This window comes from Poecilia reticulata, chromosome 8 (genome assembly GCF_904066995.2).
Source record: "Poecilia reticulata chromosome 8, P_reticulata-male-v2, whole genome shotgun sequence".
Classification (NCBI taxonomy): Eukaryota; Metazoa; Chordata; class Actinopteri; order Cyprinodontiformes; family Poeciliidae; genus Poecilia; species Poecilia reticulata.
The window spans coordinates 4209557-4226826 of record NC_088837.1 but is presented as its reverse complement, the minus strand read 5'-3'; the positions used below and the strand labels follow the sequence as shown (position 1 = coordinate 4226826).

The following is a 17270-nucleotide window of genomic DNA, read 5'->3' as shown; positions in this document are numbered from 1 at the left end:
AAGTTCTTTATGGACACTGGGACGCCATGTCATCCGGACCAGAGAGGACAAGGATAACCCAAGTTGTTATCAACGCTCCGTTCAGAAGCTGCATCACTGATGGTCTGGGGTTGCATGAGTGCTGGTGGCCTGGGCAGCTTGCATGTCTGGAAAGGACCATTAATGCAGAGAACTATGTTCAGGTGCAAAAGCTGCACTGAGGTCCAACAGAACCAGCACTGTGGTTCTCCCACAGTCTGTATTTATATGGATGTCATTGAACACTTTTACAAGGGCCGTCTCCGTGCTGTGGTGAGCACGAAAACCAGACTGGAAGGAGTCAAAGCGATTCATTATTGTTAGGAAGTTATTTAATTGTTTAAAAACAGCTTTTTCAATAATTTTGCTGATGAATGGGAGGTTGGAGATCAGCTTGTAATTCTGCAGTAGTGATTTGTTCTTTTTATCAGAGGTTTGATAACTGCTGTTTTCAAAGCCTGGGGGAAAACACCTGAAAACAGTGATGAGTTACTATTTGGATCAGATCATTAGCAACAACAGGCAAGACTTTCTTAAAGAAATGTGTGGGTAGGACATCCAGACAGCAGGAACTGGAGCTTAATTGACTTATAATTTCTTCTAGGGTTTTATAATTACGGACTTTACCAAGCTCCACCCAGAACGCCCTCTAAAATATCACGTGACTGCATGTCTCACAAACAAAGCCTCGCTGTGCTTAGCTTCTATATGTAATTTCATTTCGACTGACTCTCTGCAGAGTTTTTCTGTGTCGATTAGTGTAGCATTTCTGCCGGATTTTCACAAAATATCAGCCATGACAATGGACAGGGGAACCAACAAGTGAATCCACCGATATTCTGGATTCATTCAAAGCTCGGTTTGCTTAGTGTCCATCACTGTTTACACTCTTGTTCTAAATGCAAATTTAAACAGCGTTGTTAAAGGATCCAACATCTGTTAAATCCCAACCTTTAGGCTGACTCGTCTGGTCCTAGAATAATGCATTAAGCATGACATGACTGCCAGTCCTCCTCTGACCAATCAACACAATTTTGAATAAAAAATAAATGTATAATTAATCAAAGTTTCCACGTTAAACATAAGCTGGATCCATGCAGAGTGATGACTTCTTACCTGTACTCTGTGCAGCCCTGACCAGCCCTTTTCTTAGGATATCTCTCACCCACGGCTTAATCTTCTCATGTCCCTCACCTCCCACCACTGATACCACGAGGTTGGGGGAGGGCAGGCCCCAATGGGCTGTCATCAGATTGTAGATGATATTTGGAGGTGTGTCACATGATAGCCGCAGAAACTGTAAAAAACAGAATAGTTTTAATCCACTATTGGATGAAGTAAATCTCTAGTGTAAAAAAATAATAATAGGGAAACAAACTTCAACCCAGGACTAATTATGAGAACGAGTTCTAGTAGTCTGATGGATTGGCGGGATGTCCAGGGTGAGCCCTCCTCTCGCCCATTGACTGCTGGAGATAGGCCCTGGCACCCTTTGCGACCCCTCTAGAGATAAGCGTGTATGATAATGGATGGATAGAGTTCTAGCAGTTTGCTGCTCTAGAGTGCACAGATATGAATTAAACCTTGAAAAACATAATCAGTGAAGCAACTTTTGCTTCCCAACATTGTGGAAAGTTTAAAATAGTGAGTCATATGACACAGACATCTGGGTAGGTTTTTAGAAATGTTCTTTGTCTTGTTTATCATCACAGTAAAACATAATTTTTCATGTAGGTGGATTGGTGGTTTGAAATGTACATTGGGTACAGAAAATTAATGCCGCCCGGCCATTATTTGATAGATCTGACAATATGCACTAGACTGAGTCATTTAGTGTTAATCTAGGGGCAGAAGAAGAGCTTTAATCTCTACCTGTGCTGATTGGATAGCGCTGCATTAGCCCACCCACTCTGTGTGTATGAATATTTGTGTGTATACTGAGACAATTCTACACACATGGCTGTGTCTGCGTCCAGCTCCAGCAAACTCCAACTCTCCAAAAGCATCTGTGGGATATTCAGATGAGTGCTGCCGGCTGTCCCACTGGGTAACAATTGCTGCTCCGAAGTAGTCTCCTGTTGCCACGGAGTCATGCAATTCTCGCACCCCACCACACTGACAGAGCCCATCGTTACTGTCACATAGAAAAAATATAAATCTGTTATTCTGTAGCTGATACAGCCTCCCATCATGGAGAAACTGTCCACATACTGACCAGTAAGTATATGGACAGTGATGTGACAAATATAAAACGATAAAAGAGATTTTTGACATAAATAGAAAAAAATGATGTTTAAGAAAGTAAATTACGTAATTCATATTTAAAAGTTGTGATACAATGTACCAACAGTCATTCCACGTCATGTGAAGTGTGACGTGGAATAGAAATAATGCAATGCCTCGGAACATTTATACAAGTAAACATCTAGTGTCTGTATATTTATGCTCATCATTCCTCCGTGAACCATCTGCAGCCTATTTCACTGCAGTTAGAGCTCAAGGTATTTTAACATGTACAGACTTAAGATTTTGCATTAATCTTTGCAAGATAGGTTAAAGTCAGTCAGACTGATCAAGGATGTCTCTATGCAAGTGTCACAGATTCTCAGTTGGATTCTTAATTCCAATACGCTGATTTAAATGACAGCATTTACTCTTCTGCATGCCTTCATGTGTTTCAGAAGCCTATTAATCACACATTAACTTGTTTCACATTAACTTGCGACATCAGGGAAGCACTTAAAAGAAGGAAGAAAGTTCATGTTTATTACATACCAAGCAGTGTGCTCTGAGGACCAGGAATACTAATCATTTTCATTCAATACACCAAGCACCAATGTTGTTGTTAATGTTATTTTGTAAGCCAAACATATAAAAATAAGGGAACACCTACTGTGAAAGATAAAGGCCAATTTGCTGATGAAAATGATAGCAATTTGGAAAGACATGTCAAGTTTTGGAACTCGTCCGTGGAGATTTTTTGACATCAGGAAATCGCCCAGTTGTCCTCACAGGTAGACAAACTAACCTCGATGCTTTCCCCAAGTCCAGGACCGTCGGGCGCTTCAGCTGCTGCTCCTGCTGCAGCTGTTCCTCCACCCGTCTCCTCACCTACCGATCCTCCTGCTCTCCCCGCTCCAGTAAATTCTCGAGGTCCGTATATTCCTGATCCCCCTCCATTCTAAGGTGAACTGTCAAAATGCCGGGGTTTTCTGTTACAATGTCGGATGGTGTTTAATCAGCAACCCATGGCTTTTGCCTCCGATTTATCCAAGATATATTATCTCATGGGACTGCTGAGGGATCAGGCTTTAGCCTGGGCGTTAGCGTTTGACACAACTACACCGTTAACCTTCGTTAATGATGTTCTGAGGGATTTCTTAAATCATTTTGTGTTCGTTTATTTGGATGACATACTTATCTTTTCACAGACCAAGGAGGAGCATATCGGTCATGTTCTCCAGAGGCTGCTGGAGAACAAACTGTTTGTTAAAGCTGAAAAATGCAGTTTTCATCTTTCCACAGTTAACTTCCTGGGGTTTGTCATTGAGGATGGACAAATCAGAGCTGACCCTGCCAAGACCAAAGCAGTGGTTGAGTGGCCTGAACCCAGTACACGTAAGCAACTTCAGCGTTTCCTGGGTTTTGCAAACTTCTATCGCAAGTTCACAAAGAACTACAGCGTAGTTGCCCAGCCACTAACTTGCCTCACCTCTATTAAGCAGCCCTTCTCATGGCCACCGGAAGCCGCAGTGGCCTTTAAGGAACTTAAACAACTGTTTTCCTCCCCACCAGTCCTCATTCACCCGGATCCTGAGAAACAGTTTGTCGTGGAAGTGGATGCTTCGGCTACTGGGGTAGGGGTGGTTCTGTCCCAGCATTCAGGCTCTGCACACAAGCTACTGCCTTGTGCTTTCTTTTCTAGGAGACTCAGCCCTCCGGAACTCAACTACAGTGTGGGGGACCGAGAACTACTAGCAGTTAAGCTGGCTCTGGAGGAGTGGCATCACTGGCTGGAACCGTTTGTAGTCTGGACTGATCATAAAAACCTATCTTACATTCAGTCTGCAAGAAGGTTAACGCCACGCCATGCCAGATGGTCTTTGTTTTTTGTTTTTTTCAAGATTAAACTTTGTCTTAACCTTCAGACCTGGTTCCAAGAACTGCAAACCTGATGCGCTTTCTCGTCAGTTTGAACCTGAGGCTCGGGAAAAGGAACCAGACAGTGTCTTACGGCTTCATGTGTGGTGGCAACTCTCTCCTGGGAGATTGAACAGCTGGTGAGCCAAGCTCAACACGAACAACCCACCCCTGTGGACTGTCCTCCCAACCGTTTGTTTGTCCCAGAAAGTGTTTGTTCTAAGGTTCTTCAGTGGATCCATGCTTCGAAGTTCGCCTGCCATCCTGGGGTCCATCGAACACTCACCTTATTGCAGAGTCATTTCTGGTGGTCATCTATGGCTCAAGACACCCGTCAATATGTTTCCTCCTGCACCATCTGTAATCGGGGTAAGTCCAGCAATAAACAACCCGCTGGTTACTTGTGCCCTCTGCCTGTCCCAGGACGACCCTGGTCACGCATTTCAATGGATTTTGTTACTGGGCTTCCCCCATCTGAAGGTAACTCTGTTATTTTAACCATTGTTGACCGGTTCTCTAAGTCAGCCCATTTTGTAGCTCTACCTAAGTTGCCGACTGCCCTGGAAACAGCCAATCTCCTGGTGCACCATATGGTCCGTTTACATGGCATCCCCTTGGACATTGTCACAGACCGGGGGCCCCAGTTCACATCCAAGGTTTGGCATGCCTTCTGTCGAGGTTTAGGAGCCACAGTGAGCCTTTCATCGAGTTTCCACCCACAAACCAATGGCCAGACTGAGAGGGTCAACCAGGAATTGGAGGCAGCCCTGTGCTGTATAGTCATTAACAATCCTGCCTCTTGGTCTCAGTTTCTACCTTGGGTAGAATACTCCCACAACTCCCTGACCAGTACAGCCACAGGTATGTGCCCGTTTGAGGTGTCCTTGGGTTATCAGCCACCTCTGTTTCCCTCTCAGGAAAAGGAACTCTCAGTACCATCTGTACAGCATCACCTTCGCCGGTGTCATCGCTTGTGGCAACAGACCCGTGCTGCCCTCTCTCGAACTGCCGAACGCAATCGTCTCCTGGCCAATTGTCACAGGACCTCAGCTCCCAGTTACCAACCTGGTCAGGAGGTTTGGTTGTCCACAAGGAACATACCTCTGAAAACAGACTGTAGGAAACTCTCACCTCGTTTTATTGGCCCGTTCACCATTACCAAGATTATCAATCCAGTGACTGTTCGCCTTGACCTTCCTCGAACCTTGAAGATCCACCCCTCGTTCCACGTGTCCCAGATTAAACCTGTTGTCTCTAGTCACCTTTGTCCCCCTGACCCCCCTCCCCCTAGGATTGTTGATGGGGGCCCTGTTTACATGGTTCGCCGTCTCCTGGATGTGCGCCGTCAGGGGCATGGCCTGCAGTACCTGGTGGACTGGGAAGAGTATGGTTCTGAAGAGCGGAGCTGGGTAGCGCGTTCTGCTATCCTGGACCCTCAGCTCGTCCGTGACTTCCACAGTTGTCGAGGGGACTGACGGCTGTCCTGAGGGGCGCCTTGAGGGGGGGGACCTGTCACAGCTGCTGCTGAGCTATAACCACTCACACCTGATCGTCATCACCCGGATCCCCAGCTGCTGCCATATAAGGACTGATCTTCCCCCTGCACGGCGTCAGATTGTTGTGAAACCCTCAGCGGTAACACTTTCAGGCCTGCTGTAGTAACTTGAGCTAACTGCCCAGTAACTAACCTGTCCGTCTCTTCCTTCTGCCTAGTTGCCTCTCCTGTCCCCGATCCTGACCCCCACCTCTGGTTTTGGACCTCCCGGCTTCAACCCCGTCTGTCTGACCCTGAGATCTGGAACCTGTTTGACCTGGATTTGGACCTGCTGGCTCTGACCCCCCTGTCTGTCTGATCCCGAGATCTGGAATTCCCTGACCCTGATTTGGATTCCCTGGTTTTGACCCCGGCCTGTCTGACCAAGAAATAGTTTATCTCCTAAATAAACACCAGTTTTTGTATTAGCTGTTCAGTCCCTACGTCCATCAGTTCCTGAACGTGACAGTCAGAACACATGTGGATCTGGATTATAGAATTTACAAGGAAATTAGAAAATCTTTACCATACCTATAGAAACTTTGAAATCAAGAAGAATAAAAGTGCTTTAAATAAAAATGCTTTTTTGATTAGCTTGCGTAGTAAATACTGTGAAATACAAAAAATTTGGTTGAGAAGATCAGATAAACCATAAAAGAATAAGCTTTTACAGCTTACCTAATAATTAAATGATTCAATTAACCTTTGAGTTATTTTTTTCACTTTTCTTTACAGAAGTGTTCTGACATGATTGCTATGAGTGACACTCATCAAGAACACTCTAGACCAAAAACTATGTAGTAAAACATTAATTAAAATAAAAACTAAAAGAAAATTACCTCAAAGTGTTTTCAACAAAAGTTGTGCACACTCTTTTGTTGATGATCTTGGGAATCCAGCTCTGCGAACATAAAGACAATGTAAAAGAAAGATTTCAATAGTACAGCTAATTAGTCTTTATTGTTGATCTCAAAGTACAGAATAATAACACAGAAACTTGAGAAACATTTTAAAAAGTAGAGGCATTTTAAAGAATGAAGTAAAACAAAAAGATATCCAAATTGGTGCAATGCTAAGAATGCATTTCAATTGCTGGTTTTCTCAATTATCCTCACAGAAGACTGAAGTTGTTTTGAAATTGAAGTTGTTTTGTTCAATGGTACTGGAGTCAGACCAAAATGTAGAGAGGAGATTGTGATCCTTATAAAATGCATATTTAATGAATAACAGTGGTGAACTGTGAGAGCAAGGAGGGCCTTCTCTGCTAGCCCTAGAAAACTAAAAAAACAAAGCAAAAAAACAACTGTAAAATGTTTAATCATATTTAATTTTATCTATATGTAGCCGGGGCAATTTGTCCCCAGAACAATGCCCATATGCGGAAGAGGCTGTGACAGAGTGCAGCCGACTCGTTACAGAGGCAGGTAATCGGATTTGAAAGTCCGTTAAAAGTGCCCATTTGCATTAAAGTGTCATATAAAAAATAAGGCAAAGTTGGCAGTTTTAATGGCCTTTTAATGCAAATTTTGAAACAACTTTGCATTAAAATTTTAATTATTTACCGAATGACACTTCATGAGAACAGTCCTAGACATTCATAAAAACTCCTTCATGTTAACAGTTTGTGTCATGCTTATGACGCTGTAATGTCAGTCCTATGCACACCCTGTCAAATAAAGTGTTAACAATTTCGGATCTTAGTGCTAGTTCTGTAGCAGTTTTTCCCCAACACTGGTCCTCAAGGCAAACTGGCCTGCATGAGTGCAATTCAGTAATACCCTGTTAATCAGCCATCAATTAAAATCATGTGTGCTGAATTAGGGAAATGCCTAAAACTTGCAGGACAGTGTGCCTGGAGGATCAGTGCTGAAACACACTGGATTATACGTTGGCATTTCAATCAATAGAGTTCAACCAGAAAACAACATTGATTCAATGACATATTTTCAACATTGCTTATTTGGCTAGAATTGGACGATTGTTTGATGGTTGATCAACGGTCAGTCATCAACCTTAACCGTGAATTCAACCTTTTGCCAACACAAAAGGTTGTCTCAACCTTTTGTGTTGGCAGGCTTGTTTGCAAGCTGTTGGCCAACAGCCACAAGCCTCATGTAAATAGTGTGGGTGGACCGCTTCATTCCTGGTAGTAAGTTGTAGATGTTTTTTGTGTCAATATATCACACACAAACAGTCGGTAATAATTTTTATGGACAATTAAGAAAATGTACAGACAGGAATCACTACCCACTATCCTGAACAGAGCTTAATTTAAAACCTGATTATCCCCTGCTCAGTAATAAAATGCTTTCACCCAGAGCTCCGATGTTGGATCAACAGATGTTGATCCTTCATTAGATTTCAACCACAAAACATTGATTCAATGACAAATTTCCACATTGGTTACTTGGCTACAATTGGATGGTTGATCCACCATCAGTTGTCGTCCTCAACCAAAAATCAACCATTCTGTCTATAATTTAACACGGGAACGAGACACACCTGGGAGACAATCAACGGGGAAGACGCAGAGACAGGACTCACAGAGAACAGGATCACACAGAAAACTCAAAAATAAACACACAGAAACACGGATCACGACAGTACCCCCTCCTCAAGGGGCGGCTACCAGACGCCCAACAGAAAAGTCCAAAAACCAAAAAACAAAACAACCCAACAGGGTGGGCGGAGGGGCGACGGCAGGAGGGCAAGAGTCCAGAAAACAAAACTAAATCCAAACAGGAGCTCAAACACAGACCACTGCACAGGAGGTGGACCTCTCGTGGGAGGTCCGGTGGTCGGAACAGCGGCAACGGCAGGAGACGGACAGGCAGAGGTAGTTGGAGTGGCGGGGCGGAAGCGTGGAATATCCGGTCTAGGAGGCAGAGGGTCGTCAGCCATGATGGCCAGAGCTGTTTGGCGTTCCCATTCTGCCTCCAACAGGAGCTCCTCCAAGCCCACAACCGGCAGCCGCGGAGCCCAGTACTCCAACTGTAGTACCACTCGGGTGGTGAAACCAAGCCGACGCCAGGCAGAATACGGCTTGGCCAGGGCCTCCACATAGCCCTTAATGGAGTCTTCCAGGTAAGACCATTCCTCCTCCGTCGGGTTCATGTTGAGCGTTCCTCACCGGTTTGGTCGGATCCTTCTGTCATGGAGTGTGGTTGAGGTGGTGGTGAGGATAAAACGCTGAGACCCAGGTTATGGTGAAGATGATGATGTTTAATGATGAAGAACACAGTCCTGGCTCAGGCAGCACGGCAGCAAATTAGCACGTAGCTTATACCGGTAACAACTGACAAAGGACTGGACATGGAAACAAACAACCTCAGGACTTAACAGTTCTACTGAGGGGAAAGCAACGTAGACGCTAACAAAGCCATGCGACGAATGACGAGCTGGGAGACAATCAACGGGGAGACGCAGAGACAGGACTCACAGAAAAACTCAAAAATAAACGCACAGAAACACTGATCACGACAATGGCATAGTAACTTACTCCCCAATTTTTATTTTTTAATTAAAACTTTTTAATGACGTGTGAAACGTGATTTCCTTGGACCTGATCTTGCAGTCGTAGAGTTTGCAATTAACAGCAAAACACTGCGTCCTTTATGGAAATTCTTTGCTTGATTGTGTCATTTCCCCGACCACCAATAGTCCGGGCTCAATGCAAAGCAACGGCGCATGTGGCACTCAGTACTTCTCAAAAAATTAGAATATTGTCAGAAAGTTCAGGTAATGATAAAAATTAAACTGTCATATTTTAGATTCATTGCACACCAACTGAAATATTTCAGGTCTTTTATTATTTTAATACTGATGATTTTGGCATACAGCTCATGAAAACCCAAAATTCCCATCTCAAAAAATTAGCATATTTTATCCGACCAAAAAAAGAAAAGTTTTTAATACCAAAAAGGTCAACCTTCAAATAATTATGTTCAGTTATGCATCAATACTTGGTCAGGAATCCTTTTGCAGCCTTCAATGCAGCATGGAGACCATCAGCCTGTGGCTCTGCTGAGGTGTCATGGAAGCTGTTGGTCTGTGTTACCCAGAAAGCAGTTGGGCACAATATCACAACACCAACATCGTGAGTGAAACAATGACTGGGGCAGACTACTATATAAAGTACTCGGGGACCACTTCTTTATTATTACACATCCACATTTGTACGGGACGGGTGGCAACCCTAGTTGTACCGTCTATTATATGCGCCTTATAATGCGGTGCGCCTTATATATGAAAAAAGTTTTAAAATAGGCTATTCATTAAAGGTGCGCCTTATAGTGCAGAAAATATGTTAATGTATTTAAATAACACTTCATTTTTACTTTTGATTTACTGCTAATAAAGTACAATTTTAATAATTACTCATTCATACTTTGTACATTACATGCATAACTACACTACAGTACTTACATTGTTTTAGGCTAAAATTACATGGAGAGATTAATTACACAAGATGTCCAAGGTAATTCAAATATTTTGTTTTATTACTGACATTTTAAAGTCATCAACCTCAGCTGCTGAGATTCATCCGTGCTGCAGTGAATCCGTCTCTCTTTATAGATTCTCCCTCTTCTTCCTCACATCGTGTCTTTAGGAAACCTTCCAAACAAAAACGGAAGATTTGGGATGTATCTTACTAGTGAAAGAATTACATTTAAATAATAGTCTTTACCACCTGTGTAAACTTTGCTATTGAATGTTATAACACATAATATAAGTTTTATAATATGTGTTATATTGTTTCATTTCTAATATAGGCTCTTGTGTCAGATAATCTAAGTCAATGTTAGAGAATAATAAATTTTTTTAGATTTACAGAATCTCAGTTATCCTTCATAGCGGCTGAACCCGTATTACACCAAGCACTGTGGCTAATATTAGCTGGTATCTCGACGGTGGACATAAATACAGTAAAGTAATATTTACTGTAATAAACAGCAACCCTCCCGACCCCACTGAGGGACAAGGGTGAAAGAAAATGGATGGATGGAAATTATGAACGGCTGTGTGCTTTATAATATGGTCATCATTCATCAATATCAGAATATTCCATTCCTATTTTATTGTCATAGCCACTAAGCATATTTAAATATGCTGAACTATGTATTAAAAACATACTTAAATTTAGCTTTGATAGATGTTTGAATATGGTTTCCAGTAACAAAAAAGTGTGTTAGGATCGATTAAATGCATTGATACTTCATTGTGCTGCTAAACACATAAGGCTGAGCGGAGTGGTGTACCGCTCCAAGATGGCCGCCCTAAATCTCTTCAACGACAATAGGCGAGAGCGGCCATGAGACGTCTATCCTTATATTATGTCTATGTTGCCTGCATTCAAGTTTTTTTTTCTCTTTGTGGCGTTTTTTTAAATAAATGAAAGTGTGCAATACTGCCACCATCTGGTCTGGAGTATGAACTGGAGTTAATGCCGTTGATTATAAGGTTTTACATCACACATCTGAAAATTGATTGGGTACTTTCTTAAAATTTACATTATGATTATAATTTTTTTATTGTATGCAATTTTAATAAATAGTAAAAGATTATTAAGGCACTTAAAAATTCATATTTTCTAGGTACTTAAAAAGTATGACTACGTATCACATTAAACACACTAAAGGTGCCTAAAAACAGATACTTCTGTATATGTATTAATTAGTTTTATTTTGTAACCAGGTTGCTGCATGATGCAGACTTCTGCCCAGGTCCCTCTTGAAAATGAGATCTGAATCTCAACGGGGTTCACCTGATTAAATAAAGAACATTTTAAAAAGGCATACTTTATTAGCCTAAAATTTACACTGAGGTGTAAGTTAAAACATACTGAAATTAATAATCTAAAGTGGTGTTGAGTGAATTGTAAAAATTCTATTTTGAGCATATATTTTAAAAAATGCACAAAATATATTTTAAATATACTTGAGCAAGTGTATATTTACACTTGGGCAAATATATATTTTGTTCACTTAAAGTATACTTTTATTTAATATACTAAAAGTGTATTTTTGTACAATTATGTTTAAGTGTGTTTAAAGTTCTAATTTCAAAATTGGTACAAGTATACTTTTAGTAAGCTTCAGATATACTTATAGGTCGTAAACTTAATACTTAGTATACTTAAAGTGTACTTTCACAAATGTAAGTATATTTGAAATATACTAAAGTATACCTTTTTTTTCACCTGGGTAGATATCAATTATCTAATTAAACAGTTACTAACTATTTATTGTGCAGGAGATAAAAATGAACAATAAACTTGAAGAAAACAAGAGTAGCATTTTATCCAGGGCTGTATGGGTCTAAAACTTACAACTGAACTAATTATGTTTTGTCTTTAATTTACGTGAGCATTCCAGTTAGAATTGTTTATGTCTGAGTGGTAAAAAAAGAATGTGTGTATACATATAAAGTAATATGTCTGTTTTAAATAATTCCTTCTGTGTGTTGCATCCTAGAAGTATTTGATTTAAATTATAATTTTTTAAAAGTTATGGATAAAACGCTCTTTTATTCCTTTTATTCATTTATTTAATATATTTATTTGCCTAGTTATCTTTGTTCAGCTTCAGAGGTTTTACAGAATGTGAGCTGTGTGCTACATGACCCAGTGGAGGTGGTGGCAGACAGAATGAGGACGAAGCTCCAGCGCATGCTGCAGTACCCGTCCCCCCCATGCTGCAGTACCCGTCCCCCCCATGCTCCTCTCTGACAGCACTGAGCAGCTCCTTCAGTGCGTGAAGGAAAGATACTGCAGGTTTTTTCTTCCGGCTGCCATCAGACTGTACAACACCCGCTGCTCTCAGCAGTTCACTACTCTCCACAACAAGCAATCAACCTGGAATTTATTTATTTATTTATTTTATATTTCATACAATACTGTTTCAGTAATTCTATATCCACTTGTATTTTTTTTGTATTTATAGATGGTTCTGCTCTGTCCTCTGTACTGCTGTAACAATGTAAATACTGCGGGATTAATAAAGGAATATCTTATCACTTTTTGTTTTGTAGCGGAAGTAGTATTAGTTGGTCAGCTGGAATTTTGTAATTCTGGGAGAAGAAAGTTTGTAACTGTTTTTCTGTGTCAGTGCCTGGCTGCTTCTGAGAGAACAATTCCAAATAAATACACACAGCGTGGGCCAAATAAATTGATCAAAACTGAAGAACTCTTGTCTGTTTATTAGTATTATTGATCTACACATTTGTGCTATAAGCGTTTGTGCGTTTCTGAAGCGTTTCTGAATTTGTGCTTGATTAATTTTCCCAGGGAACAGGAGAAGGAACACATGGCTGACATGATGGTGATCGATGAGGAGAACCATCGACGTTAACAGCTACTCCTGGATGGATGGCCTTCAGGAAAAAGCAGCTACGAGCATTGAGAAGGCAGAGCTCCAAAGAGAAGAATTGAGACAAACAAAAGAGTTTCCATTAACTTTAAATGAGTTTATTCTCGTTGGCCCTACGTGTTTCTCAGATTTTATGGGGTTCAAATCACATGTTTGATAATTACAATTTATCAATGTTGACATTGTCTAGCAAAATGGTTTCACTCAGTTTGCAACATGTCAAGCTACATGGCAACTACATGAATGAGCTACTCTAAGCTGTAGCTGGCAGTATGTTGTCTGTTTTTGCCACATGAATTTTCATGCTAAGCAGCAAACATTTTTCATTCACTTCTAAGTTATGTGAAACTTCTCCTGTCATGATTACTTGAAGCCACAGAATCAGACCAGTACCAGTCCACATTTTCAGGTGAGAAAGACTCACCTGGTATAAATAAAATATTTAGCTATTGTAATTACACCTGAGAGAAATTAATTTACTCAAAGTATGTCATAAATATGTGTGTATGTATTCCATCTTAAGTAGGGGTGAACCTATTGCAGTTTTCTGTCCGATGGTGAATTAAAGCAATCTCTTTAAAAAGCCTTACTTGCTGATTTTGATTTATCCTCTATTTATATAAATAACTTGTGGGAAAATCTGTCAAATGCTATTTATCATTTTTTTGCAGATGATTTAGTGATTTACTGCTATTTTATACAGGTAATACAGTGTTTGCTTTTACTATAGTTCAAACCTGCTTACAAACTGAAGTTGGTTCTGAATGTGGATCAGACACAGGTGATGGTTTTTTCACACTCTAGGAAACTATCAGAGATCCCTCCACTGCTGGAGGGACACAAATTGAGTTTGTCAGTAATTATAAATATCTTGGTTTTATTTTAGATCAATTTAAAATAAAGCTTTCTTTTAAAAATCACATAGCAAATTTGTTACGAACACTGAAAATGAAGATTGGGTTATATTACCAAATGGATCTTGTTTCCCTCTTAAAGCTAGAAGTCAACTGGTAGCTGCAACATTCCTGCCACTCCTGGATTATGGAGATGTTTTATATATGAAAGCTTCGACCAAATGCCTTCAGTCACTAAATACTGTATCGTTGTGCTTTAAGGTTTGTAACCGGTAGCAGAGTCTCTCACATCGTTGTGAACTGTATGCAGAAGCTGAATGGCCTCCTTTAAGAGAAACAATCACCTGATGATCCTGATTTATAAATCTCTACTGGGTTTGGCTCCAGCAGACTTAAACTCTCTTTTACATAGATCTATTAATTCTCATTCTTTACGCTCTAACAACATTTTTCTTTTGCATGTTCCACGTTGCTGAACTGAAAAAGGGAAGCAAGCTGTCAGTGTGATGCTCCTTCAGCCTGGAATCAGCTCCAGTCTGAACTCAACATGTCAGAACTGGTTTCACTGGACTCATTTCGAGTGATTCTTAAAAACAGGCAACGAGATTCTTTTAAACAGCGTCACTGTTTTTAAATTGTTTTATATTGTTTTATACTTGTGCATATGTATTAATTACTTTTATTTTGTAACCAGGTTGCTGCATGATGCAGATTTCTGCCCAAGTCCCTCTTGAAAATGAGATCTGGATCTCAATGGGGTTCACCTGATTAAATAAAGGTAATTTAAAAAACAAATACATAAAAAATATATATATAAAAAAAATTTTGGTTGATGCCATTTTTTATTCTCTGATATGTTGCTAAATATAGCAATAAAGTCACTCAGTTTGCAACAGTGGGGTCACTATTGTCAACTGCAAACATCCAGGAATGACCTGATGGGTGGGTCTGTCAGTCAAACCTCTCACTGCACAGCAGAATACATTCTTTTAAAACCTTTGCTGAAATAGATCAGATCAGGTTCAGATGAATGGAAGTTTTGGCCGATCACAGGTCCTCCAAAGTTAAGAAAATTGGTGCAGATAAATCGGCTGGCCAATAAATGTATCCTATATTATACATGCATATAGGACATAATATAACGAACACTGACAGAATTGCAATAAGTTTAGTGTGATTGATCTAATCATCTGACTGTTGATTGCAGCCAACCACATTATTAGCAGAAATAGAGCGCCTCAAATTGTGGCTTGGTTCAGCCCTGGTCCCAGTCCATAAATCAAACACACCCAACCGCTGTCTTTTAAAAGAACACACACGGGAGAGAAAAGGGTGGTTGGAGGGTGTGGCTCCAGCACACAGCACAAACCGTTCAGAAACATTTCAGAATGAGACATTTTACAACTAATTCAAGTAAAGGCAAGACTGGTTTCATGTGAGGCAATATGTAATGTTTTTTCAGGCTTTTTTTGGTACACATGCATTTCTGGCCTGCAAAACATTTTTCTTAACATGCTATGATCTTTTATTACTGCTTCATAGCTTCACTTTGTTTAGACATGATTAAAAGTTTACTGTGACTGAAAACTGGTTCTACCGGTTTACTGCTGTATGCCATCCGGTGGATTGTTTCAGTTTTCACAGAACTGAGTGTTCTGTGAAAGTAGATTCGTGGAACTTTACAAAAGGTATCAATGATGCTGAAGAAAAACCTTTCATAAGCACAACAATTGGACCAGTTTGTCCTGTATTTAGTTTCCAAACTTGCAGTATCACACAACTATCAGACATGTTTCATTCACTCAGTCATCATCTCACATAAAAACCTTTAACCTAACAGATATGTTTCAGTTGCTGGCACTACCTGCTGCTAACCTGCAAGCAGATTTTTACTAAGTTCAAGCAGCAAAAGAGCTATGACGGCCTTTTATAATGTAAATGTTTATTATTTTTAGCAAAAGTAAATTGACTGTGTAGTCCTAAACCTGTTCTGAAAATAGTAATTGGACTACTAATGACTATTTACATGCATCAGTTGTATGTGAAATTGACATGTTTTAAGGTTTTCACTCAAGTCGCACCGTCTGCATTCACCCTATTTTATTGTAGAAGCATGAAATTTTGAACACTTGTACAATTCCCCAACCTACAGAAAACTCTCTTGCACCAATATTCTACACCTAGCAGGAAGTTTACCACCTTGGATAAAGTTCTGATTTTGAACTTGGCCTCCAGTACTGGCACTTTTCCGGATGTGGGAATTTAGGCCGCGATGTGGCAAAGTCAAACATCACATCATAGTCAACTGTCCTGTTCCAACAAATGAAAGTATTCATTGAAAGGTATGAATACTTTTCCAAGCCACAGTACTTACATCTCTGCTTTTACCTGTACAAAGGCAAAGTTCTTCCAAGTCACATGACTATGTTTGTACAAGAGCTGACATGCATGCACAAAGTGAGGATATGTTGGAATTCAATTCTTTTAATGTTATCCAGTTGAATCCTTACTTTGCCTGCTATGAGAAACTAAAATTTGAAAATTGTGAAAATCCTTTAAAATACATTTTTGGAGGTATCTTTGTAACCCTATTCTACACATTCATGGTCCTACCAAAAACAAGTAATCACCCAGTTTCCAGTGTTTTAGAACAATGGAATACTTTAATTTCTTTCAGGGACTCTAAAGCAACAACAAAAACATTTTACAGATCAATGCCCTTTGCTACGTTTATACATTGAACTTCTTTAACAAGCTTACCAACTACTTTGCAATATGTGTGAAGGAAAAAACCTTGTGTGAGTTAACTTAAGTCACTCTAACTTCCTTTCAGCCCAGAAACATTTTTTCTACCCCAGCTGTGTCCCTCTTCAGCCTGTCTGCAGCTGACTCAGAAGGAATGGGATGTTGTTTCCCCCAGACAGGCACAGGATGGGTGTTAAATGTTGCCCCATTCGCTCCTACCTGATCCTTGTCTTTCTTGGTCCCAGCCTTTCCTCCGCCTCCCTCCCTGTCTTTCTCCAGCTGAGCCACCATGCTTGTGCTGCGTCGGAATATCATCTGATCGTAAAGCTCCGACTCGGCTCTGTTTGTCCAGCAGCTCCTCCCACAGCTTCCATCCGGTTCTGCCCACACAGACACCACACCCCTCACCTCAGGAGGAAAACAGTAACAGAGGAAGCGTGAAAACTGGGTAAAACATACTGCTAAACATTCTGTACAAAAACTAGTCATTATCTTTTCAGACATGGTTAACTAGCTTTTTCTCCAGCTGAACATTAACAAAACTGAAGTTATCTTTGGACCTAAAAAAGAACGATGTCTAGAGTCAACACATAGCTTCAGCTATTACAATTA

At 40.5% G+C, this 17270-nt stretch overlaps 1 protein-coding gene and 1 long non-coding RNA gene across 4 annotated transcripts in view; one reads left to right on the top strand and one right to left on the bottom strand.

Annotated features, from left to right (window-relative positions):
• The window catches only part of LOC145552454 (uncharacterized), a 39175-nt gene extending 25594 nt beyond the window's left edge, over window positions 1-13581 (top strand). The window contains exon 3 of the long non-coding RNA XR_014088515.1: window positions 12978-13581. This is a non-coding gene — a long non-coding RNA (uncharacterized LOC145552454). The remainder of the gene's footprint in view (window positions 1-12977) is intronic.
• trpm4a (transient receptor potential cation channel, subfamily M, member 4a) overlaps window positions 1-16997 on the bottom strand; it is a 90161-nt gene extending 73164 nt beyond the window's left edge. For 2 of the 3 annotated variants that reach the window (XM_008414995.3, XM_008414996.3), the window contains exons 1-4: window positions 16878-16997; window positions 6532-6593; window positions 1975-2152; window positions 1135-1315 (exon numbers count right to left, since the gene is read on the bottom strand). In XM_008414995.3, coding sequence (XP_008413217.2) covers window positions 1135-1315; window positions 1975-2152; window positions 6532-6593; window positions 16878-16973 — 517 coding nt within the window. In that variant the 5' untranslated portion in view covers window positions 16974-16997. Of the gene's footprint in view, window positions 1-1134; window positions 1316-1974; window positions 2153-3046; window positions 3210-6531; window positions 6594-16877 lie in introns of all 3 variants that reach the window. The other variant, XM_081609655.1, reaches the window with a different exon arrangement.
• Between the last annotated feature and the right edge of the window lie 273 nt (window positions 16998-17270).